Source organism: Symphalangus syndactylus, chromosome 2 (assembly GCF_028878055.3).
Source record: "Symphalangus syndactylus isolate Jambi chromosome 2, NHGRI_mSymSyn1-v2.1_pri, whole genome shotgun sequence".
Lineage (NCBI taxonomy): Eukaryota > Metazoa > Chordata > Mammalia > Primates > Hylobatidae > Symphalangus > Symphalangus syndactylus.
This window is the reverse complement of record NC_072424.2, coordinates 44,708,831-44,733,943: the sequence shown is the minus strand read 5'-3', so window position 1 is coordinate 44,733,943 and position 25,113 is coordinate 44,708,831. Positions and strand designations below refer to the sequence as shown.

Here is a 25,113-nt window from a genome sequence, read left to right as displayed (position 1 = left end):
GGCTGAGCCACCGTGCCCAGCCTTAAATTCTCTTTTAAGACAAGGCAAAAGTATGTGTTAATCAAGTTAGAATTCAGGTGACCATTTGTCTCAGTTTGCCTAGGAAAGTCCCAGTTTATGCCTATTCCCTTGTATAACTTTTAAAAGCGCTCCTCCTTTTACTCTTAAAAAAAAAAAAAGGTCCAGTTTGGAGGATAAATTATATGCTGACCCTAGTTTAAAACACACTTTGATTTTCTAGCATAGTGTTTTCCAGGTGACATTATGCTTTTGCCTACATCATTGCATTTTATTTACATAACTACTCTGTGAAGCAGGAAGGGAAATACTTGATCGCTATTAAATAAAGGAGGTAATCAAGGCTTCGAGGGATACAGTGGTGACTGAGGTCACACACTCAGGGCCAGAACCTAGGATTCCTGACTTCAAGTCTAAAACTGTTTCAGCTGTGGATCACCATGTGCAAATGTCTGAGTAAAGGCAAACTTCACTCTCCTTTGGTGATCTGCTTGGCATTGGACTTAGTTTAGATACGTTCATCTTTGTACAAAGACTGTTCTTCCACATATAAAGCAAGCAAAGAGATGGAAAAAGAATTATTAGCTAAACAAAAAGAGGCTCTTAGTGAATCCCGGGCCAAAGGACATATATCTTTTACCGGGTCTAATTACATCAGATTACTTGAATCTTACATCTGGCCAAACTAGGATATTTCCATTTAAGAAAAGAAAACCAAAGATCAATAACGCATGCCTACTCTTGCAAAGAACATATAAATGTGTTCTGGTCAGTCTTATAGATATATTTTCCTATAATTACACATTAATTCTTTCTTAAAAATATTTCCCAAAACAGCAAAATTCCACCCTCCTTGGTAAGCGGCAAAGAGACAACACGGGAAACAAAACAAAACAAACCTTAGACCATTTAAAAACAAGCATAGTGCTTTGTAAAATCTTCGGGGTATCCCAGAGGTGCTGAATGCGTGGCTGTATCAATAAACAAACGCCCACTCTTTGAGCCTCCTGAAAAGGAGGCCACAGGACCCCCGGGCGCCCGGGCTTGGGAACCCAGCGCCCCTCCTTGTCTGTGCCATGACAGACAGGTTCAGTGTGACTTGCCAAGGATGGCTCCAAGCAGCTGGGCCATCTAGCCTGAACGCAGCAGAGGGTTGGACGCCTTACGGCCAGCTGTGGGCACCACAGCCCGACCAGGGAGGCGGCGGGTCTCCCCAGGTTAAGAGGCCAGCGGAGGACGCGCGCGGTCTCCTTGGGGGAGGGTGCGGGTCGGGCGCGCATGCGCACGGGCGCCATCGTCCGCCGGAAGAGCCGGCAGCCCCGGCGCTGCTGCTGGCGCCAGACGGCACCGGTCGGTGGTAGAGCGCGTGTCGCGAGATGCGCCCTCAGGACAGCACCGGGGTCGCGGAGCTCGAGGAGCCCGGGCTGCCACTGACGGACGATGCACCCCTGGACGCCACTGAGGAGCCGGCGGCCGCCGAGGCAGCTGGGGCGCCAGACCGCGGCAGTTGCTGGCTTTGCCTTTCCTCGCCGTGTTGCTCCCGCACGGAGCCGGGTGAGTGCGCGGTGTGGACCGGGCTCTGGTCTCGCTCGGGGGTCCCGAGCGGGCGCCGGCGGGTTGGGGTCCCCGCAACCCGGGCACAGTGTCCACCGCGCCTCCGTCCCCACCCTGCCCGGGGCTCGGGAAACCCCTCGAGCTGTCAGCTGGGGGGCTGCAAAGCGGAGTTCCCGGAGCCCCAGCCGGCGCTAAGACGGAAGAAACTTTCCGATTGTTTGCAGTCCTTTTGGGATTCCGAGGCTGCTACTGTAATTAGTGTCGGGGCAGGGCTGTGGAGTCAGTTTGCAGTTTGGCGTTCCCTCCCCTAGGTCGTAGGTGGGGGGTCAGCGAGAGAGGCCATCCTGCAGTGGGGCGACGTTGCGAGGAAGCTGACCCTGAAAAGTGATCCCGATGGTTAAGGGTTCTCTCCGAAAAGGAAGCTGAAAAGCATCGAGTCTAGAAAAAATGTTCGTCCTAGAGTTTTAGAATCTTGGAAAAGCAGAGATAAGTGGGACCACTAGTTTTTAACCTTTAGGGATACAAGGACTTTTTAGCAAACGATGCAGAACAAGGCATATCTTGTTAAGAAGCTCACAGCCCTGTCCCCAAAGCCAGGGACCCCTCGTGAAGAACACTTTGTGTTCAGTCCCCCTCCTTCGACACATGAGCAAAGTGAGGCCCAGGAAGGTGAGGGCTTTTGGGTTTTCGTTTGTTTTGTCTCCTCCAAGATGTGGAACGTGGGGGTGAGATGGGGCCCATGTCCAGGGAGCAACAGGGTTAGGATCCCAGCTTGCCATATACCGGCCTAGGGCCCTTTCCACTGGCCACAAGTGCTGCTTCAAGCACATTCCTCTTAGAAGTCGACCATCTACCAGGAGCAGCTTCCTGCAAGAAGAAGGGAATAGGCAGATCTCTTTTTAGGACAGTTACACGGCCTGCACCACCTTGTCCTCTGGGTCACCTCCCCTAAGTGTGACCCTGGATTTCTGTTCCTCTCCTCTCACTGCGCTTTCCCCTCCTCCCTTTGTGCACTTTCCCCAAGTTAGAGAGACAGACTCTAGGAAGACTATTCTTGCTCCATTTCTGTCCTAAAGGCAAACCGAAATGATCAGACTTGTGATCATTTATAAATGGGCTGGTGCCTCTAGAACAGGGGTTATGCCAGGCTGAATTGAACAGATAAGCAGCCTTTGAAAAGGTCAGTTTCTCACCTATCACCCTCTGGCTGAATGTCCTTCTGGTGGCATGCTGAATCAGTCCATGCAAACTCTTAAAGTTTCCCCTTTTTGCGAATGGAAGAGGAATTCTCTACTCCCAGGCAGCTCATGGCAAGATGAGAAACTTATGTGAGTGTATCTAAGAATCTTGTGGGTGTTTAACTTCAAAGAAAGTTTCTACCAGTAAGACTTAGTTATTGTAAGGTGACAAGATAATATTTTGGAAAGAAAATTGACATAAAAACACTTTACTGTTGTCATTGAACTTTGTGACACCTCTTGTTCTAACTGCTTATCTCAACAAAGCTCTTTTCAAGTTCTGGTTGGAACTGTTATCCATATGTCTTACATTCTTGGATGACCTTAACAGACACATACAGCTGTCCCAAGACATCTCCTTACTTTCTTCAGGGACAGTGTGGGTCTTACACTGAAGCAAGGAGTAGTTTCTTAGGCCTGTGCCTCACATCCTCTGGAAGGAGTTAGGGATCGAGAGTAGCAGTGGTTCTCAAACCAGTGGAGCCTTTTAGAGTTACAGAGATTCTATTTCGGTGGGTCTGAGATGGGGCTTGAGAATTAATTTTTTTTTTTTTGGAGTTAGGGTCTTACTCTGTCACCTAGGCTGTAGTGCATTGGCGTGATGACAGCTCACTGCAGCCTCGACCTCCGGGGCTTACTCGATCCTTTCATCTAAGCCTCCTGAGTAGCTGGGACCACAGGCACACACCACTACACCGACTAATTTAAAAGTATTTTTTGCACTGATGAGGGGGTTTCCCCGTGTTGCCCAGGGTGGTCTCAAACTTCTGGGCTCAAGAGATCCCCCCACCTTGTCCTCCCAAGGTGCTGGGATTACAGACATGAGCCACTGCACCCGGGAATTAAAAAGTGTTACTCAGGTGATTCTAATTCCCAACCAGGATTGCGAATCACCAGCTTAAAGCAGAGGATAGAGAAGCTGAGTAACTTTTCAGTTTTCTTCTAAGTGAGGAAATTACACCATGGCCACTTACCTAATTTGAATAATTTGAGTTACCAAATTATTAGATATGCTTGCAATGAGTATGAACATGGAACCTAAACAAATGCCTCTTTCAGTTATGCTAGTCATGCCTATCTCCACTGACAGGATTGAAATGATTTAGTAAGAAACTGAGGTTTGTCTGAGTGGAGCCAGTCCTCACCCTCATTAACAAATCATCAAATGCAGCGAGGCCTTCTAATGTCTGTCCCTTCCCAGTTGGAAAGCATGAGCCTTAAGTGTTTATAGGCAAGAAAATACATGTGTATGTGTTTTAAGGGAAAAGGTCACTAGGGCCAAGGGGGTGCAATTACATTTTTAAAGAGTTAAAATATTTAATGTTAAGTTAAAATATTCCTGGGGAAAAATTAACAAGTTTATGTTGGAGAAGATACTTGAAACATAGAGCAGGGAGATGTTTTCTGTCCTTGATCTTCTCGTTCTGTTCTGTTTGAGGGTGGAGTTTCTATGTAGGGGTTGAGTTTCTTTTAAGAAAAACTGTTTTATTTGGAACTGAATTCTGAAATTTCAGAGGCCAAACCCTAAGGCTGACCACAGCCAAGGCATGTATTTTGTGGTGCTTCACTTGGAAGTCTTCTAAAGCTTCCTTCTCATGGGCTGCGTGTGTGCAGTTTTTTTTCTGCAGTATACGAGCACATGGATACAGAACAGAATGAGGATTCTGGCATCTTAAGGGAAGGACTACTGCTAGTTCCAAAGCAGTGTCTTCAGCTGTGCACCTAGAACAGGAAGAGGTAGAGAATGGTGCCTTTGACCAAAAGGCCAGGCTGTAGAATGCCCCAGAAAGCCTGTGCATCAGCATACTTTGGTCCCAGTTTGCAGAGTCATCTTACTGACCTGAGGATGTGTAAATGTATTACCTGGTGTTTACATTTATCAGAGAAGGGCATTTTAAAAAAAATATTACACAATACTGTTTTATAGCTATCACATTGTAAAGTCCTAGATTGGAATGATAATATGAGTTTTCCTACAAATTGCTCATATCCACTCACCCTTCAGTTCCACTGTGCTCTTAATCAATGAGGGCCACTTGTGTTTCCTTCTTATCCTCAACCCTGTTTTTGTGTTAATTTCAAAAAAGAATATATCCCTCAGTGTGTGGCCTTTGTTTTAGGGCATTCTCTGCCCACCCTGCTGCTTTTGCTCTCTGAATGACAGAGGAGTAAGACTGAAAGCAGGTTCTACTCCTGTGTAGGAAACTAAGACATAGGAAGTGGCTAAACAAGTTTAAAGCTCACACAGATTGTCATTAATGACTGAATACTTGACGCCCTGGAGAAAGCACTGGTTTCCTGGTTCAGATGAAGCCAAGAGTAGGGATTAGATGGCAGTTCTGTACAAAGCACTTGGCATCCAAAGGGCTAGATAACCCACACCCTCGCCTTGAGGAGTTTGTGCTCTGAATGGGAAGATAAGTCATGAAGCATGAAAAGTTAAATATAGATTAGATTAACAGTTCAAAATAACAAAATGGAGAACCTTCCCAGATTATGCTGTTGCCGATAGTGTTAGACTCTTGAGTCTTTCCCTGAAGTTCTCTCATCTTTCATTCACTGAATATTTATCCAGTGTCTTCCATGTGCCAGGCATGAACAAGACAGCAAGATCCCAGCCCTGGAAGAGCTCACAGACTTGTGGGGGGAAGTCAAATAATCAACAGATAACTGTATAACCCAATTATAACCCATTTTCCAGAAAAGAACACTTCATAAAGCCAATTTCGCCAGTGAGGTGTGGCATAAGATATCATTTGGAAGGATTTTTTACTTGCCATCTTGACAAGTGTTTCTTAAAGATTTCTCTCACCATCTTAGCAAGCGTTCTACTTCTTGTAAGTGAGGATGATTCTTCAGTGAGCCATAGGAAATCCATTTGATAGGGCGCGGCATTTTTAAAATGCAGGTTTAAATTGTTGTCCTCATCTATGGTTCTTCATAATTGATGGGGAAGATGGTACAGGCCCAGAGAAATGATATGCTTAGGAGGTAATAAAGCCTGTTGACCTTTGACACTGTTCCATTTTTCTCAGTTTCTAAGTGAAAAATGATAACACATACACTTGGAAGCAAGGACTAACCGGAATTTAATCTTTTTCAGAAGCCAAGAAGAAAGCACCCTGTCCTGGACTTGGCTTGTTTTACACATTATTGTCTGCCTTCCTTTTCTCAGTGAGCTCTTTATTGGTTAAAAAAGTGCAAGACGTCCATGCTGTAGAGATTAGTGCGTTTCGATGTGTGTTCCAAATGCTAGTTGTTATCCCTTGCTTAATATACAGAAAGTAAGTATTTTTTAACTGCAAAGTAGAAGATATTAATAAATGTGTGTATATCTTTTCACCTGCCTATAATTACTCTATCTGCTTTATTCCTCTCATATACTTACCAGTTCCTATGCCCCTTGGCTCTGCTTAATGAAAAGTCATAAGCATCCACCCACAGAAGATTCTACCATAAGCATAAACCACATACCCAACAAAGTGGGGAGAAAGAAATTTTGTTGTTCACCGCCTCTCCTTTTGAAAACAGAGCTTTCTTTGTATAATTCCTCCTGTCTTGTATCACCCTCCCTTCTTTCTTTTGGCATAACTACTGTTTGGAAGTAAAAAAAAAAATGAATGAAAAGAAGTAATAGTGTATCCTAGTGTCAGAAGTTTTTTTAGAACGGGCTGCTCTCTTACCAGGGCAAATAGAAGATTATAGTAATAATATTTAGATATTCCCCAAAAGGTGATGGGGTAACCCTGAGCAAGGTTACTTTAGTATTTAGTTTCTTCTTTTGTAAACTGGAGGGAATGATACTGTGTGACCTCTGCCCTGCAAGTTGATTCCAAGGGTCAAATAAGATTTATTATAGGGCAGAGTGCCTTGTGTAGAGTGTAACAGTATATGAAAATTGTCTCTATTCCGCCCTCTCTGTTCTCTCCCAACCCAATTCCTCTTTTCCTTCCCTGTTGAACTCCCTACCCTCCCTGGGTTAAAATTATGCCTCCTTCAACTATTGTGACCTCCATATACCTCAGTGTATTTAGAACCCTGAGAGAGAGACCAGTTGGGTCCTTGGTGGCTGCCTGGCTCTTTGTCTCTTTGGGCAAAAAAGCCTACACCCCAAATGAAAAGCGTTAGTCACTTGGCACCAAAGTCTTCTTGTATCTCTAACATGGTGCGGATTCACTTAGAATAGTTTCACTCCATATCCTGAGGATTTGGTGGGAAAAGTGAAAATCTGTTAATATCTGCAAATTTCTGTCAATGTGGACAAGTCACACTATTTTAAGAAATGATGGTAGGGCTTTAGAAATTTCTAAGGGTAGCAGCAGAACACTGATGCTAACATAATCATCTCCCCCATTTTGAAATAAAGATATTGTCAGGGGAAGGACACTGGAAGAATGTTGTTAAAATCCTTGGTCCTAATCTGTTTTGACCCATTTTATGTTTTATTATCATGGAAGACTCTTTGCTTCTCAAAGTATGGGCCAAATGTGACCATGCTTTCATTTTAACTCCAAGATACCCGGGGTAGCCTAGATGATAATCTAATGAAGTCTAGCCCTGGCACACGTCAGCAAGTTGCATCTAGCCAGGAACCTACACAGAGTGGGTACTTAGTAAATATTTATTGAAAAAGAATTTGAATAGAATAGCAGTAATCATACTTTGACAAACACTACATGTTCTTTTTCAGTGCGTTTTGACTCTTTCCTCATGAGAACAATGAAAACTTGTCTCATATTCAATGACTAAAATAAATTTTAGCAGTGTTTCAAGTTTTATAGAAAAATTCATGAGATTGAGGATGAGCGTTAGCTGGGTCTAAGTTTCCTTATACAGGGCAGCTGAATCTTGACATTGTATTTATTATAAAAGTGATATGTTTATAGAAAATTTGGAGAAAATAAATATAAAGAAGGAAAATTACCTATGAATTTATTAAGATATAAACATGATTAACATTTATTTTCCTTTTTGTCCTTTTTGCAAGCATATATATACATATACATGGGATAAATATCTATATTAATTGAATTATAATTTTACTATGTATATAATTCACTTGCACTGGTTTTGCTTTTACTGTGAACACTTTACTGTCATTAACTATACTTAGAAAACACTATTTTTAAAAGCTATATAATATTCATTTGTAGATATTATAATTAATTTACTATTCCCTTATTTTTTGATATTTAGTACTTTTAAAATAATGTTTAATTACAAATTGTAATTTAAAAACAAATATTAATTTCATTTAATATGCATTTCTTCATTTGAATTTACAGAACTGGGTTTATAGGCCCAAAAGGTCAACGAATTTTCCTCATTCTCAGAGGAGTCCTTGGTTCTACTGCCATGATGCTTATATACTATGCTTACCAGACAATGTCCCTCGCTGATGCCACAGTTATCACGTTTAGCAGTCCAGTGTTTACATCCATATTTGCTTGGATATGTCTCAAGGAAAAATATAGCCCTTGGGATGCTCTTTTCACCGTGTTCACAATCACTGGAGTGATCCTTATCGTGAGACCACCATTTTTGTTTGGTTCCGACACTTCGGGGATGGAAGAAAGCTATTCAGGCCACCTTAAGGGAACATTCGCAGCAATTGGAAGTGCCGTATTTGCTGCATCAACTCTAGTTATCCTAAGAAAAATGGGAAAATCTGTGGACTACTTTCTGAGCATTTGGTATTATGTAGTACTTGGCCTTGTTGAAAGTGTCATCATCCTCTCTGTATTAGGAGAGTGGAGTCTGCCTTACTGTGGGTTGGACAGGCTTTTTCTCATATTCATTGGGCTCTTTGGTTTGGGGGGCCAGATTTTTATCACAAAAGCACTTCAAATAGAAAAAGCAGGGCCAGTAGCAATAATGAAGACAATGGATGTGGTCTTTGCTTTTATCTTTCAGATTATTTTCTTTAATAATGTGCCAACATGGTGGACAGTGGGTGGTGCTCTCTGTGTAGTAGCCAGTAATGTTGGAGCGGCCATTCGTAAGTGGTACCAAAGTTCCAAATGAAGCATCATTGCTGAAATACATATTTTTTTCAAGTACACCATCACCTAATTCACATACAGCATACGCACACATCTGGAAAATCTGCATTTGCTTCATTGGTTATATTTAATAAATTGCCTAAAGTACTATTTTTGAATATAGTATGTCTTTAGTTAAGAATAGCTAGTCTGTTTGGTGTAACAATTTTTTGGTAGCTTTGGTTTTGGTTTTGGTTTGTTTTTTTTGTTGGGGTCAAGTTGGTGAGAGGAGAGCTCCTTGTTTGAAGAAAAACCAAAAAATTTTATGGCTAGTAATATTATATGTAATTTTTAAAATGTATTTTTGGTACTGATGGGATATGGGTGGGGAGGCTATTTTAGATATTCCTTTAGCAGTGTAGAGCCTAAGAAACTTGGTCCTACCACCATGATCTTTTATATACTATGCCTTCAAGACAATTGATAATGCTGCTATAATTAGTATTATGTTGATAATTCATTTGCAACCTTATTCTATTTAGGAGGATGAAGTTGAAGCTTAGAATAGGTGCCTGCTTAATGGTGTTAATAATACAAATGAATTGGCCTTATTTTCAAGGATTTTATAAATGATTATCATACTTGTAACTCATATTTGTGCCTTTTCATTTTAATGCTGGAATTTTTATTATGTTACCTCTAAAACACTTAAATTGCCAAATTTGGCTAGTAGTTTTGTTTCAGTGGCATTAGCAACTTCAGCTAGCATTCTATAATTTTAATTGTCCTCACTTTTTTTTGAAACTGCACTAAATTTTTCTTAACATTCCAAGATTTCAGATCTTTAAATCACAAAGAGAAATCTTGGCATGACCAGTGTGCACGTTTCCATCCTGAAGTGTTTTTTCTTCACTAGAAATGTGATTTTCTATAAATTCCCCTTGAATTTATAGTGTGATGCCAAATAAAATTTTCTCAGGATCTTATTAGGTTGAACCATATGTAATTGCCAAGATTTTACTATTTTAACTTAGAAAAACCGTAGTTTTTGGCCGGGCGCGGTGGCTCACGCCTGTAATCCCAGCACTTTGGGAGGCCGAGGTGGGTGGATCACGAGGTCAGGAGATCGAGACCACGGTGAAACCCCGTCTCTACTAAAAATACAAAAAATTAGCTGGGCGCGGTGGCGGGCGCCTGTAGTCCCAGCTACTTGGGAGGCTGAGGCAGGAGAATGGCGTGAACCCGGGAGGCGGAGCTTGCAGTGAGCCGAGATAGCGCCACTGCACTCCAGCCTGGGCGACAGCGAGACTCCATCTCAAAAAAAAAAAAGAAAAATCATAGTTTCCTGTGATTCACCCTAATAGATACCTCCCTTATTCTCTAAATGAAATAGAAGACTTTGGAGTATATGTTTTTAAAGTAATTTTTTAAACTATGGTAATGTATTAAACTTATTTTTATAGTTATGAAATTATATGTAATAATGCTCTATGTTATACATTAAATGTAAAGACTTGTGAATCCATGTTTGATTGACTTTCATAGTTTCCTGCATTGAAATAAAATCACTATAAATTCTAGTTTATCAGCATGATGTTAAATGTCAGTGCCATACCATGATGCAGCACCATGACACTAACGCCATGAATTCAAACAGCACGTTTTACATCTGGAACTTCATCAGACCAATACTTTGCAGTTAGAGAGAATTTAATATCTAGAAAAGCTTGGGAGATTAGTCAGGACTTAGGGAGTATACATAAATGATTATTTGTTGTAATGAACCCTTTATTGGTGAGGTTGCAATAGCCTCCAGCTGTTACTGTATCAGATGAAGCATCTGTTACCAACTTAAGCCTGCAGAGTTGAAAGGTTATAAGCTCTTTCCTACCCTCTCATCATAATTTTTCCAAAGCAAAGAGGAACTTGGCTTCTGGGATTCGTACCTTGGTGAGAAAGAATCTTTTCCAATAGTTCCAATGGGGGAATTTTTGGCTTGCTGATTTTATCAATTGCCTTGACACCTGACAAATCCTAAATGAAGTCTATGTAGGTGAGTCATCTCTGTTCCACCTAATTTACAGTATTGGAATTTAGACTTGCAAAAACATCATTCTGCAACTATCTTAGATAATTACGGAATCAGAGCATTTGAGAACTCAGAGGTCTCAGAAATCATCACATAGGGGCCATGCTTCGTAGATAGGGATGATAGAGAGAACTGCCCAAGTTGAATTTCCATGGCCCTCCTCCCTCCCTTAGTTCCATGGTAAAGTATGGACGGTAAACCACTACTTGAGCCACCTAAGGTGAATTAACTCTCAGGGAACCCTCTTCCAGTTCTTTACCTTGCACAATGAAAGAATCAATGGCACCTAGAAAGTTAAATCCCTTTAGGCCCATACACTAGAGACATGTTTTGTTTCAACAATGTAGTTTAAGTACTTGAATGTCGCACTATGTAACAGGTTAGAGAAAATGTTTCTTCTAGCCCTTACAGGGTATGATTCCTAAGCACAATGTCCAAGGTGTATACAAGGATATGTATTGCAACAACTATGGGTATGTATATTTTGCAGAGTGTAGTTTCTATATCTTGAAAAGGAAAATATTTTCATAAATTGTTTTTATAAGTACTAATAAAATAATATAAAAGAAAGCTATATGTTGGTTGTTATGATTTAGCAAATATATAACTTATTTCCCTTTCAACCCTATGCTTCAAAATATATTTTCTATGGGAGATTGACTTCTAGCCATTCAGCTGGGATATAATCTCAAGGTTTAAACTGTTTATCTGACCCACTTGTACTGTCAAGAGGGTCAGATGAACAGTGTAATCTGTTTATCCAAAATAAAGGCATTAATCTTCTGTGTTAGTGAGACCTTCATTCTTCTAGATCCTGAGAACTTAAAGCAGCTTTGAACTCTGTACTTTTTGTTCCTGTAGCTAATCCGTTACTAAATCCTGAAGAGTCTTTCTTCTTCTTGTCTTATTGTCTTCTTATTGTCTTGTGGATTCATTCTTTCCTCACCATTTCCACTGCTACCATCTTAGTCCAAGACTTAGCATCTTACACCTGAATTACCACAACAGTATACTGGTTACCTGCTTCAAGACTCTTTCTTCCACTCTGATTCCTGTCTCAGTGCCAGCTTAATGTTCCTAAAGCCCTGTTTTCACCATTACTCTGGTTCTCATGAAACCACAGTGATGCCTTATTTACACACCATATCACATCAAATTTTCATCTGGCCCTACTCCCACTTCTCCAACCGGATTTCTACATCCCAACACAAATGGGATACTCAGATCAGTCTTACCACTAGCTCCCATGTTTGCCGGTAGAGTCCTTCCTCTGCATTTCCCCCCTGTCCTTACCTTCTCTTATTTACCCTCTAAGGCCTGTTAGCCTCCAATGGCTCAGCTTAGGCTTTTGTTTCTTCTGGACTCTAGCTTCTCCTATCCACATAATCCATCATGGAAGAGTGGGTAAAGCATTGGATTAGGATCTGAAGATCTAGTGTGGCTTTACCACTTTTCAGCTGGGCAAATCACCTGATGCACCTGAGCCTGTTTTCCTCACTTGCCCAGTCCCTCTTGCAAATGAGTGCCATAGAAGGGCTTGTAGACCATTAAGACGGATGAAAACATTAAGTATTGAACTGTGGTTAAGACTGTAGAATTGAGTATTCACTCTCCTCTTCAAAATGAGGCTTATACCAGAGTCCTTACTCCTGAGCAGCCTCACCAGGAACCATAGGAACATGCCTATCAGAGTGCAAACTCCATTCGGCCCCCTCCTGCTAGCACACAATTGTGCTGTTGGACAGCTTTCACTTCCTAGCTGATCTTCCCATGTAGGGCTGCCAAGGATCACCAGTCCTTGAATGTGCAGGTGTTGCCACCTTTCCAGTTCTGGCCCTAGCTCTGGTCTTATATGGGTATTATGCTTGGCTCTGACCTGGGGAATGGGCCTGATTTATGTGTGTTTCCCATGCACTATGTACTCAGTATGGTTCTTTTAGCCTCTTACCTGTTGCACCCAGTAAGCATAATTAGTCTCTCGAAGGCATTCTAGTGGGAAGAGAGCCAGATGTTCTTGATACCACCCTGATCTCTGATCTAGGTGTGTATGGATCCATGGTCAATAATGGGCATTAGAATTTGGTTATATGGGTGAAGATTGGATATACGAATCCTGGACACTACCCTAAGCATGCTGTTTTATGCCCTGTTTGGTGCCTTATATCAGATCTAATACAGCTACCATATTCACCTAGAATTCTGCAAGATAACCTATCAGAGACTCTGATCCACAATGATGGATCCACGTTTTAGCCTATTTGAACATTAAGTTTGGAGCTGGACCTGGGAAAACAATTCACAGCCCATGAACCTTGGCACTTCTCATCTCCTAGAAATTCAGGGGTGGGCTTTATAGCAAGAGGGTAAGGAGAAGACATACTTGGTATCAAGGGAGGGCAGTAAATGTAGCAGAGATGCCCAGTACACAGGAAAACGTTCCACTGGGCTCAGGAAATGTCATTACTAGAGAAAGATCCTGGGTCTCTTCTACTAAACTTTCATGATTCTAGAAACCATGTGAGATTAATACCAGTAAGTCTGATGAAGCAAAGGAAGTAAGCTAGATTCACGATTACTTGCCAGGGTGGGGTCAGGAAAGTATAAAACCATAGTTGAGCAGAAGTAGACTTGGGCAGGAGGAAATGTGTTCAGGTGAATGGTGCAGCACGAAAGTACCATGCCAGGGTTGGGAGCTCCATGGTGCAGCAGAAGTACATGGAAAGGCCAGGCCAGAGGAGTGCATTACTAACCAGAAGGCCTGTATCTGAGGATATAAGAACCTGGCTGTTCTTACAGCTGTTCCAAGTATACTTGGCCATGATTTAAGATTAAGCTGCATGTGCCAAGAACATACCAGAAAGAGAGAAACTAATAATACAACTATATTTGATTTTTTCTATGATTATAGTAGGTGCTAGCTCAATAATATTAGAATTGAATTCAAAGCAATAGCATTATTCAGAATGGACTAACGTTTTCTTTCTTCTGATATTCCCCCTGGGAAATCAGCCACGTTGCTGTGAGGAAGCCTGGGCTACATGGAGAAGCCCACATGAAGAGGCCCATGTGGAGAGGAACTGAGGCCCTGACACTTGGCCCCATCTGCACTACCAGCTGATAGCGAGCATGAGCCTGCCAGCCAGGTGAGTGTGCACGCTGAGAATGGATCCCCTAACTCTCAGGTGAGCTGCCCCAGCTGATGCTGTGTGGAGCAGAGACAAGCCCTCCTCCTACCTCCTGAGCTCTGCTCAAATTGCAGATTTGTGAGAAAAAGAAACCAGTTATTACTGTTTTAAGCCACTAAAAAAATAAATAAAAATATAAACGATATAATTGTCTTGGATATGTATGTACCACATTATACACAATCACAATTACATAAAGCAAAACACCTCAAAAGAACAAAAATCAACAAAAGGTAGGACATTTTCATGGGCTTTTCTTAGCCTGTGACAGATAAAATTCGCAAAAATTAAATATATAGGGGATAAGAATAATAAAATATAATAAAGTTGGTCTAAACCAACTATTTTCAAAGTGTGGTTTGGATAGCTCTGAGAGTCCTCAGTACCCTTTCAAAGTGTTTGTGATGTCAAAACTATTTTAATAACAATACTAAGAATGTTATTAGCCTGTTTCACAATCATTCTTTCATAAGTATACAGTGGAGCTTTCCAGAGGCTATTAGACATGAAATTGCAACAGCTTGAATGCAGAAGCAGATAGGAGAATACAGCTATTATCTATCAAGCCAGGTTTGCAAAAATAAAAAGCAATGCCACACTTCTCACTAATTTTTTTGGAAAATAGTTATTTTTTATTAAAGTGTTATGTATATTAACATATAATTACATTATCTTTCAAGGCCAGCACAGTGGCTCACACCTGTAATCCCAGCAGTTCGGGAGGCCAAGGTGGCCAGATCACTTGAGTCCAGGAGTTTAAGGCTGCAGTGAGCTATGATCACGCCACTGCACTCTGGCCTGGGTGATGGTACAAGATACAACAGATGAACACATTTCCTGTTTATGTGCTTTAGTTCCTTTGTATGTGCATTTTGGGAAAGTCAGAAGTCTTTGGTACTTTGCAGCATGTGTGCATTGGTACAACTTCTAGGAAGGGCAATTTGGCACCATCTATCAGATTTACTCATGTGCAAAATGATATGTACAAGTTTATTCCAGCCTGATTTGTAATAGCAAGAAAAAATGGAACTAGCCTGAATTCCCTCAGTAGAGTACTGGTTAAATAAGTCATGGTATATACCCAAAATAAAATATAATGCAATTAAAAATAAATTTAAGAAGAGCAAGGAAGCTTTCCATATATGGGTGTGGAATAATGTCCAAAATTGTGAAGTGAAAAAGCAAAATTCATATCATGGTTGAGTATGTGCTCATTTGTATAAAAAGAGGGTAAACAGAATATTCCAGGAGGATATGCAAGAAACTGTTAACATTGGTTGCTTTGGCAGCTGAAGGGCGAGGTGAGAGGAGACTTTCCACTGAATCCCCTTTTACACCTTTTGAATTTTGAACCATATGGGTAAATAACGTAGTCAAAATAAAATAAAATAAAATTGGTGAAACAAAAATAAAAAGGTGACTTGATGGAAAAGAAAGGAGAAAGAAAAGGAGTAAAAGACATAGGGAGCTACATATATACATTACGTCATACATACATACATGCATAGAGAGATGTTTACTGCTTTAATCTGGGCTGTCACCCTGACTCACCTTACTGACTTCCTTTTGCTCCATCCTCTTTTGCCTCATAGAGTCTGCAGACTATACTTAAATTCCCACATGCTCCATGATTGAAGAGAATACAAAGGTGAAACTGAAGTTCACCTTTTTAATAGGATTATATCCTCCAAGATCCGAGAAAGCGTTGTGTGGCCCTAATTCAGATGTCTGCCTTCCTATGGCACCAAAACAATTTTTACTTGGAAAGGACACTAACATTTATTGAATAAACCTCATCCCAGCCAAGAGCTTCTTAATCTTTGTCTCGTTCCCTCACCAACCTTGGGAGATAGACTGATTGGGAACTGAAGTTCAAAGAGGTTAAATGGGGTTACCTACCGGCTAAATTGTAGTCCCCTCACTAGTAAATGATGAGGTTGGGCCATGAGGTCTGCCTGACTCCAAAGACCTTGCCCTTTCCAATACTTCATGCTGCCTCCATACTTGAGGGTGGTAGAATGCAGAACAGGGAGTCATTTGTCACTGTGGTGGAGAAAGGATTGTTTTTTGACTTTGGGATTTAGGGATACATATGTCCTCCTTCCTCCTTCCCCCTTCCCCTCCTAGAGCAAGAGCTAGAAGTGAAAGAATAGAAGGTGATGACAACATTGCATATATTTCAGTTTTATTTCTTCCAATCTACTAATCAACATTTTTTGGGCAGTAGCCATAAACCTAGCCAATGCAAGGAAACACCAAATATTGTCAAGCCCTCACATTGGTCATAATTGGAAGCAAACATGACATATATGGACTATATGATCAGTTTGCGTGGGCTACAGCAAGATGTTGCCCAAGATCCTAGGCATGAGCTGGCTTCCTATGGCCTCCAAGCAGGAAAGAATGGAGCTATACACAGTCATCTGAATATACAGAAGTGAACCCTGGGCCAGCCACATTCAGCCATAACTTCCCCAGGCTGTTTCTACAGGTGCAGTGTGCCAATCAGAAGAAAGGTGGCCAGCCTCAGGAGAAAGGACAGGAGAGTGACTCTGGCAGGCCTGCTCCATTGTAGAGATGAGATACACCAAGATAGTGAGTTCCCAGCTTTTCTCCCAAAAGTGCCCCTAATAGCTGAGAAGAATCTGGAGGCATAGCTACTATCACAGCTGCGCTAACCACCATCCTTTACTGTATCCTTCAGGTGTCTGTCCTAGCTAGTTTTGTGATCTGGCTCCTTCAGTCCCTGCAACAAGCCTGTTTATTTTCATTATATTGCTGAGGTTATAGAGCTTGGACAAGTTACATAACTTTTTGAAGATCACATAGCTAATAACTGTCAAGAGTCTTATTCTCAAAACCCTGGTCTGTCCAACTCCAAGCCTGTGCTCCTGACTCCACTATTCTACTGCTTACCCTAAGCCTAAAGCTGCCCACTTCAAGCTCAAATCCTCTTGGAGGCTTCATGCTTTAAAAAAAAAATCCATGCAATTTTTTGCATCCTAATTAATAATATATCTGTGTGTTTTAGTGTAAAAATTTTTTTAAATTACCAATTCAGTTATTTAGCTTTTGATTCCCCAAATCTTTGGTACCCTAGGCAGATGTGTCATATTTATCCTGGGCTTTATGGACTCTGGTTTGAGGGACTCTTGAACCTCATTTTAAGAAACATGGCCCAATGAGTACACAGTCAAGTCCTCATGTCCCTGAACACTACATTATAAAATCAGCACTCCTTGTTCTTTGTATATTTGTGTTATCAAGTAACTATGTGATTATAATCTGGCTTCTCATATACCATAAGTGCAGAAGAGAATCAAAAGATTGAGTAGCTGATTCCCTAAACTGTCAAATTTCCAATTGTATATTAATAAAATTTGTATTGTTTCACAAATAAGACTCTATGTTTTTGGTTACTGTTGCTCTTCCTAGAGAGATAGAATGTATTCCCAGCTTCCCTCATCCCCTTTCTTCTGAAATAATATCCCTGTATTTGAGTAATTATGCTGGCTGCTATAACAGACAACACCCCAAATCTCAGAGTCTTAAAAAATAGTTTTATATCTCGATTCCCTCACAGTCTGATGTAAGTTGCAAGGTCTCTACAGTATCTCTCCTTTAAGTGGTGATTAGGCTCCAGGCTCCTTCCCCCTGATGATCCTGACTTGTTATACAGGTAGCCTCCAAGTTTACCAAGATTTTATGTCAACAGTCTTGACAGAGAACATCGTTTCTACCCAAATGCCATTGACTTTAACCTAACTTAAAAGGAGGGTAGGAAATAAGTTTTCCTTTGTGCTCAGGAAGAGGAAAAGAACAATAGCAACAGAATTTGGTGAATCTAAAGCATTGTTTCTGCCATAACCCCCTTCCTTTGGGGAACTGCTGAAATCTAAGTCCCTAGTTTTGATGGAGCTGGCAATTCAGAATCCTACCCCCAGTGGCCTAGGAAGTGGGCAGGCCCATGACCTGAGCTCAGCCAAGTCAGATTTATCTCTCTCTGTAATTTGAATCATGAGCAGGGTCTCAAGTGCAGAAGGTGCACCCTTGAGCTGTCCAGTGGCAGTGCTCAGAGAGAAGGGCCGTGCGTGCTGGCTATGGAAATCCTGTAGACAGACTGGGTCCTGTCCCTCCTGATGCCCAGTTGTCCAGCTCTTCCATCAAGTCTGTGAGATCTCCACTATCCTTCCAATTAATTCCCTACTTGTGATTAAGTTAGAATTTGTTTCTAGTCCAGGTGCAGTGGCTCACGCCTATAATCCTAGCACTTTGGGAGGTGAAGGCAGGCTGATTGCCTGAGCTTAGGAGACCAGCCTGGGCAACATAGCAAAACCCAGTCTCTACTAATAAAGACAAAAAATTAGCCAGGCATGGTGGTCATACCTTGTAGTCCTAGCTATTCGAGAAGCTGAGGCAGGAGACTCACTTGAACTCAGAAGGCAGAGGTTACAGTGAGCCGAGATGGCGCTACTGCATTCCAGCCTGGGTGACAGAGCCAGACTCTGTCTCAAAAAAAAAAAAAATTGTTTCTCTTACTTGTACCCAAATGCAATTATTAAGTATTAATCTTAATTAATACCCAATATTTGCCACCTATATGCTAACAAGCAGGTTTCCCATCTCTTCATGACTCGATCCTTGGAGATATGATGGGCTATCTGGCCAACCTTTTTCAGATGGCATCTGTCTATCTTATTAAGATCTTTAATCTTCTAAGTGCATGAGAAAAGCAAGAAACAGTACAAAGCAGATGTTTAAGGCCAAAGAAGTCATAAAGACAACATGCCATCCTCTGCAGGGATGTCAGATGGACAATGGGGTCATATCCAGGAGTGATCTCTGAAGAAAGATCCCATACATCAATTTGTCAACCTATTTCACAGACAAAAATCAGGATTCTAAAATAACGCTGTCCAGTAGAATTACACGCAGGCTACACATGTAATTTTTAGTTTTCTGGAAGCCATATTAAATAATGTAAAAAGACAAGTGAAATTAATTTTAATAATATATTTGATTTAACCCAATAAATCCAAAATATGACTGTTTCAACATGTTATCAATATAAAAAATTATTAGTGAGATACATTCTTTCCATCATACCAAGCCTCAAAATCTAATGTGTGTTTTATAGTTACTGCACATCTCAACTGAGACCAGCCACATTTCAGGTGCTCAGTGGGTACATATGGCTAGTGAAATGACCTAATAGTCCCATAGACAGTTGTTTTTGGAAAAACGTAGAAATTGGCCCTTCTAGTCTTAAAGCTTGAAACTTAGAGCTCTAAGTTGTTCCAGATGGTTGCACATCCCCATCTCCTCCATCATGACATTGGTTCTTCCGAGAGTTCTTTTCCCCTTGTCTCTATAGGTGATTCAGGTCAACCCTGACCTGGCTCCAGCCTTTGGTTCCTCCTCCTTCCAAAAGCAACTACAGATGGAATTTGTGGCACCCACCTCCACTAGCTAGTGAAACCAACTAACAGTCCCATAGACAGTTGTTTTTGGATAAACATAGAAATTGGCCCTTGTTTGTATCTGAGTTCCTTCCTCAGAAAAGGATCCCCAGGCCTCTCACGAAGTATCAAAGGACTGAAACCACATCATTGCATCCACACAATGAAACGCCAGGCCCCTCATTCATCATGATTGCTTCCTTACGCCTCTCCAGTTCCTGTTTTCTCAGACATAGTAACGTCTTCCCTGCTATATAAACTCCTAATTTTAATCAGTCAGAGAGATGGATTTGAGACTGAATCCCCATCTCCTCGGGTGCAGCCCCCAATTAAAGCCTTCTTCCTTGGCAATACTCATTGTCTCAGTCATTGCCTTTCGGTGCAGCAAGCAGCAGGACCTAGACCGAACCTGTGGTGTTTCAGTGACACTAGTAGTTAGCATGTTTGACAGCATAGTTCTAGAAAGTGCTAGGAAGAAAGGAGGGTTCTAACAGCAGGCACGATTTCTTGAGCCCTGCCACGTGCCAGCACATGTCAAAGCTCCTTACATATTTCTCTCATTTGATCCCTGGAAAAGCCTTTTGAGATTCTTATTTTCTCTGTGTTACAAATGAGAAAGATGACTTAGCGAGTTTAAGAAACTTGTGTGAAGTCACATTGCTAAAAAAGGACAGAGGACAAAGCACACAACACACACAGTCTGTCTGACCCAAAGCAAACATTTTCTAATTGATCTCATGCTTTTCATTTACAGATATGAGGACGTGAATTGCCTTGGACTTTTACCCTAAAGGTTGTGGATCAGGAAAGTTCCTAAACAAAGCACAGGGGAATGGCACTAATCTCACCAGTAAGGTGTGTAGCCAAACCAGCTGTTCCCTGTTAAGGTAAGAGGCCTCTAACATGAATTAGAGAAACAGAAACAGGTGCTAATACATGTCTCCAGCCAAAAAATTCTATGAGAAGCAATGGTGAGGTGATGAGCAAGGCGAAAACACAAGTAAAGCTCCACTAACCAGAAAGAGATAAGTGGGTTTGAACATTAACAAAGGGCAGAATTGGTGATAAAAAGTATTCAAAAACTTGGAAGATAAACATGCAATTTCAGTAAAGCCAGTGGAGGTGGGTGCCACAGTTCCACTTGTAAGGTTGCCCTTGGGAGGAGGAGGAACCAGAACCTAGAGCCAGGTCAGGGCTTACCTGGATCACCTATAGAGATAAGGGGAAGCGATCCCTCGGAAGAACCAAAGTCACAATGGAGGAGATGAGGATGTACCACCATCCGAAGTGTGTGTTTGAGAACATCCCTCTTCAGCAGGCTTCGCACAGGTTACCAGGATAGACACAGGTGCTTATGGATGCTCAGCCAAGACTAACTTAAAAAGCCAGAGTCCATAAAACAGTCCTCAGTGAAATAAGAACACCATGCTAAATCTAGTAAGTGTTTACATTTTGCCTTTTATGTATTAGTGTTTACCCTTTATGAAATTATGGTAATAGTGGATAGTCATTGTTTGGGTGGCTGTGTGTGGGTGTGTATGTGTTTAAAGTCTTCACTTGGCAAATATAAAAGTCAACAACTTTATATTGGTCCTCCAGTTTTACTATTAAAACAAATTGATGGTATATAAAATTTTAAAAAACACTGCTTGCTTAAGATCCCATTTGTTTCTCTCTGATATTATTTCAACTATTCACTCAACCCTAGCTGCATCCTCTGTGTATAAATATGCTCAAATTTCTTCTGATTAAACCACATCAAACAAAACCTCCCTTAAAAATCTCCTCCCTTCCTCTCTAGGTACACCCAAGCACTTGTTTCTTCTTTATCAACCATTCTTTCCTCAACCCACCAGCTGTTGTTTTTTACCCCCATTTTCCACATTGGCAATTGAATATTAAACTGTGCAATCGTTTTTCCACCCAAGTAAAGATGAATTAAAATTTGTTACTCAATCTCAATGTTTTCCCTTCTGGTTGAATCACTGTTAAAACGGTCTTGCTTTCTTCCTATTTAATCCCCGTGGGAAGGCACAGTATTTCAGCTACATTATGTGTTAAATTGGTCTTTGTCAGCTACCTCGGGAATGTAGCCAAGTTTATATGCTTATATATAAGAGAAAAGCTAAGTTCCAAACTGGCTTTCAAATAAACATTGCTGTTAACTTTTTATTTTTACATAATTTTACATAATTTTAATTTTACATAATTAATTTGACATAATTTCAGAACTACAGAATTACAGAAACGCTACAAGAATTGTACAAAGAATTCCCATTACCCAGATTCCCCTAGAGTTAATATTTGAGAGTAAGTTGAAAACATGAAGCCATTTACCCCTGTATAGTCGGGGGTCACAGTTCTCTCTCTCTCTCTCTCTCTCTCTCTCTATATATATATATATATATATATATATATATATATATGAATGAATGAAAGAGAGAAAGAAGAACGTACAGGGAGGAGGAGAAGAAGGAAAGTAGACATATATTTTATGAAATTTGCTTATGGGATTGTGTGGGTTGGCAGGTCAGAAATCCATAGGGCAGCCTAGCAGGCTGGAAATTAAGGTAAAAGTCAATATTGCAATCTTGAGTCTGAATTCCATAGAGCAGCAGGCTGGAAATTCAAGCAGGGTTTCTATGTTGCAATTTTGAGGAGAATTCCTTCTTCCGGAAACCTCAGTCTTTGTTCTTAAAGTCTTCAATTGATTGAATGAAGCCTACTCACATTACAGAGGGCAATCTGCTTTACTCAAAGTCTACTGAGTTAAATGTTAATCACATCTAAAAAATACCTTTCCAGCAACATCTATTTTGGTGTTTGACCAAACAACTGGGTGCCATAGCCTAGCCACATTGACACATAAAATTGACCATTGCACTTCTACAGTCCTGCAGTGTATATTTCCTTGAAAAGGACATTCTCTCAATAAGCACAGTAAAATGTGCAAAATCAGAACATTAACATCAATACAGTGCTATCATCTGTTATGCCAACCTTATTCAGATTTTCACAATAACGTAATGGATAGCCAAAAAAAAAATCTGGAGAAAGTCAACAAGAAAAATGTTTAAAATCCAGAAACTGAGAAATTAATGGAAATTAATTGTAATTACCTTCAATTAATTGTAATCGAAAGTAACTTTAATTAAGAATTGTTAACTTTTTTTTTTAAAGCCTCTGATCAAAGAAATTAAAAGTTGGTAATTTTCTGATGGACTCACCCATTTTTTTGAAATTTGGTTTTCCAAATCCCAAAGTCTGGTACCTGACTGGAGATTCCATTCTTTCTCATCTGCTCCGGGAACTTGTTTTTCTGAGTTCTCAAACTCATTTCTACTGACCCCTCTTCTGCTTTTAAGTATGTTCAGATCTCTTCTATATTCACACCAACAAAATCAAACATTTCTCTTGCTCCAGCATTTCTCTTGGGTTGGCATCCTCGTTCTTCCCATCCAACGCAGATTTCTAGAGACCCACATCTGCCTCATTATCGTCCCCACACATTCACCTCTTGATTGTAGTAGACACCATTGTTTCCTTAATCAAATTCATCCTCCTCCCTTTTTCCTTGCTGGAATCTCCCTAGTTTTAAGTTCTCATGCCACGTGCTGATGAAAGTGCTCCCAACCCAAACCCAGTGGAGGGGCTAAGGTAGGGGTGAATTTCAGTTAGTCTCTAAACCAAACATTCCAATCCTCTTGCCAGTGATTGGCTTAGAAAGGGGCAAAGTAACCAGTTCTTACCAATGATATGTGAGAGGCAGTCTGCAGGCAACACCTCTGGGAAAGAGTTGCTTGTTCTCACAATGAGGCCTCTGATGGGTGTTTTCTGTTTGCGTAAGGAGGTGATGCTAGAGCTGCTTCAGCCTCTTGCCGCCATGAGGATATCTAGCCAAACGCGTCTTGATTGATAAAACTCATTGGCACTGGCAGACGTAGTTAACATTTTGCAAGCTAGGAACCAGTTACTGGAGAATTATATAGTTGTTTCTCTCCCAGAATTCAAGGTAATTAAAAATCTATTCTTAAAAAAGCTTTACTTTTCAATTTTAGAAAATATAATTTACTAATATTATAAAAGCATTATTTCTTATTCCTTCCTGCTTTTCTTTTTAGCAAATGCACAGTATTTATGTTGTGTTAAATGTCCTGTTGATGGATACCTTGAGAATTTAACAACTGAATACTGCATTATATGTAAAATAAAATCCTAAACCTGACCAATGACTTCTTTAATAGAAAAATCCAGTGACCTCATCTCTTTGTTATCGTATCTGCCACATGGCATACAAATTAACTTTTAAATAATAATTCATTCGTGACCTGAAATGTCCTGGAATCCATCAGTTCATGGCAATGCTGTGTTAGCCAGTGCTCTCAGCCATTCAATTCAATATGAGTTACTTTAATGCAATATCTTTCTAAGGTTCTGTGCACTTTCTTAAGTATGATCTTTTCAAAAGGCTGCCTGGCAGCTTGGTCTGTGATTTTTCAGCAAGGATAGCAGTAGTATTTAAACAGAACAGCTTTTAAGATTCAGAAATCATTAGCAGGAAAGTGACTTTAATGAAGTGGTTTAGTAGTTCTTATTATCAAAAAGAACTGTCAAAATAACAGGCTAGGTGCTTATGATTCACTTGGCTTAGAGCTCAGTTTTACCAGTAGATGTCACTATAGTCAGACATTATTTTAAAGCATCAAAAAGAAAAAGGTAACCTCACCGGAGTTTAAAGGATCTGAGGGGGAAAAAAGCAAACAAGTTCTTCTATAGCTAAACATGTGCTCTTCTTTTTTAAAAAGCACAGTAGGCATTGAATAAATGTTTACTAAGTGAATCGACAAACAATCAATGCATATGGAATAGTCTGCCCTGGAATCTTTGTGATTGAATTATGCTCTGACAGGAATCAGAGGAAGAGCTTTAGAGTCTGCAGAACAAAAATGATCTCTAAGATGCAAGCAGGCAGGTACAGAAGTAAGCAACTCTGTCCAGAGTCCATTCGTGAGAAGGGACGTGGGGATTCAAGCAACTCAACTGTGCAGACTGCGTGCGCGCCACCCTATGCCAGGCACTGAGCTAGGGACTGCTAGAATCAGAGAGGGAGTCGCGGTACATAGAGCCGATGGCGAAGTAAAGCAGAGGTCATGTGTTCTGTCCTCCATCCTGGAGTAGGGGAGGGGCAGGTTTTCCTGGCTTCAGAGGTAGATCAAAGTTCTCAAATCAGAGTGAAGGAGCTGAGAAACAATTCCCATCAGCTCTCCTTCAACACCCTCTTTCCTTTTTTTAAACTGAGGTTTGCCTGCATAAGGCAGAAAGAGATTAGGCAAACAGTTTGCAAATCTGGCAAATTATTCAGAGGTTTGATATATTGATGATATATGACAACATGTATTATAGCTATTTCGAGCGCTTATTAACTGGCACATTCTGCACCAATTCCATTCTCTGATTTAATCCTCCTAAGAGCTCTAAGAACCAGGAATTTCTATTATCCTCATTTTTTGAGGTGAAGTATCTGAAGAATGAGGGGGAGCAGGGTTGAGAGGTTAATTTGTCCAGGATCACCCAGTTAATGAGTGGTAG

The 25,113-nt window shown here is 40.8% G+C and overlaps 2 protein-coding genes across 5 annotated transcripts in view; both read left to right on the top strand.

Moving 5' to 3' along the window:
- Nucleotides 1-1,296: 1,296 nt before the first annotated feature.
- Nucleotides 1,297-10,371, top strand: SLC35G1 (solute carrier family 35 member G1). Of its 4 annotated transcripts, none has more exons than XM_055255097.2 (3): nucleotides 1,297-1,572; nucleotides 5,914-6,094; nucleotides 8,096-10,371. In XM_055255097.2, the coding sequence occupies exons 1-3, from the start codon at nucleotides 1,395-1,397 to the stop codon at nucleotides 8,832-8,834; spliced, it is 1,098 nt and encodes a 365-aa protein (XP_055111072.2). In that variant the 5' UTR covers nucleotides 1,297-1,394; the 3' UTR covers nucleotides 8,835-10,371. The 4 variants fall into 4 exon arrangements, with proteins under 4 accessions (XP_055111072.2, XP_055111082.2, XP_055111090.2 ...); XM_055255107.2 differs by having other exon boundaries at nucleotides 1,303-1,572; nucleotides 5,917-6,094; XM_055255115.2 differs by having other exon boundaries at nucleotides 1,325-1,521.
- A 3,523-nt stretch (nucleotides 10,372-13,894) lies between these two features.
- The window catches only part of PLCE1 (phospholipase C epsilon 1), a 440,302-nt gene continuing 429,083 nt past the window's right edge, over nucleotides 13,895-25,113 (top strand). Inside the window, exons 1-2 of the mRNA XM_063629733.1 lie at nucleotides 13,895-14,023; nucleotides 20,279-20,411. The gene's annotated coding sequence lies outside the window, so the exon portion shown is untranslated. The remainder of the gene's footprint in view (nucleotides 14,024-20,278; nucleotides 20,412-25,113) is intronic.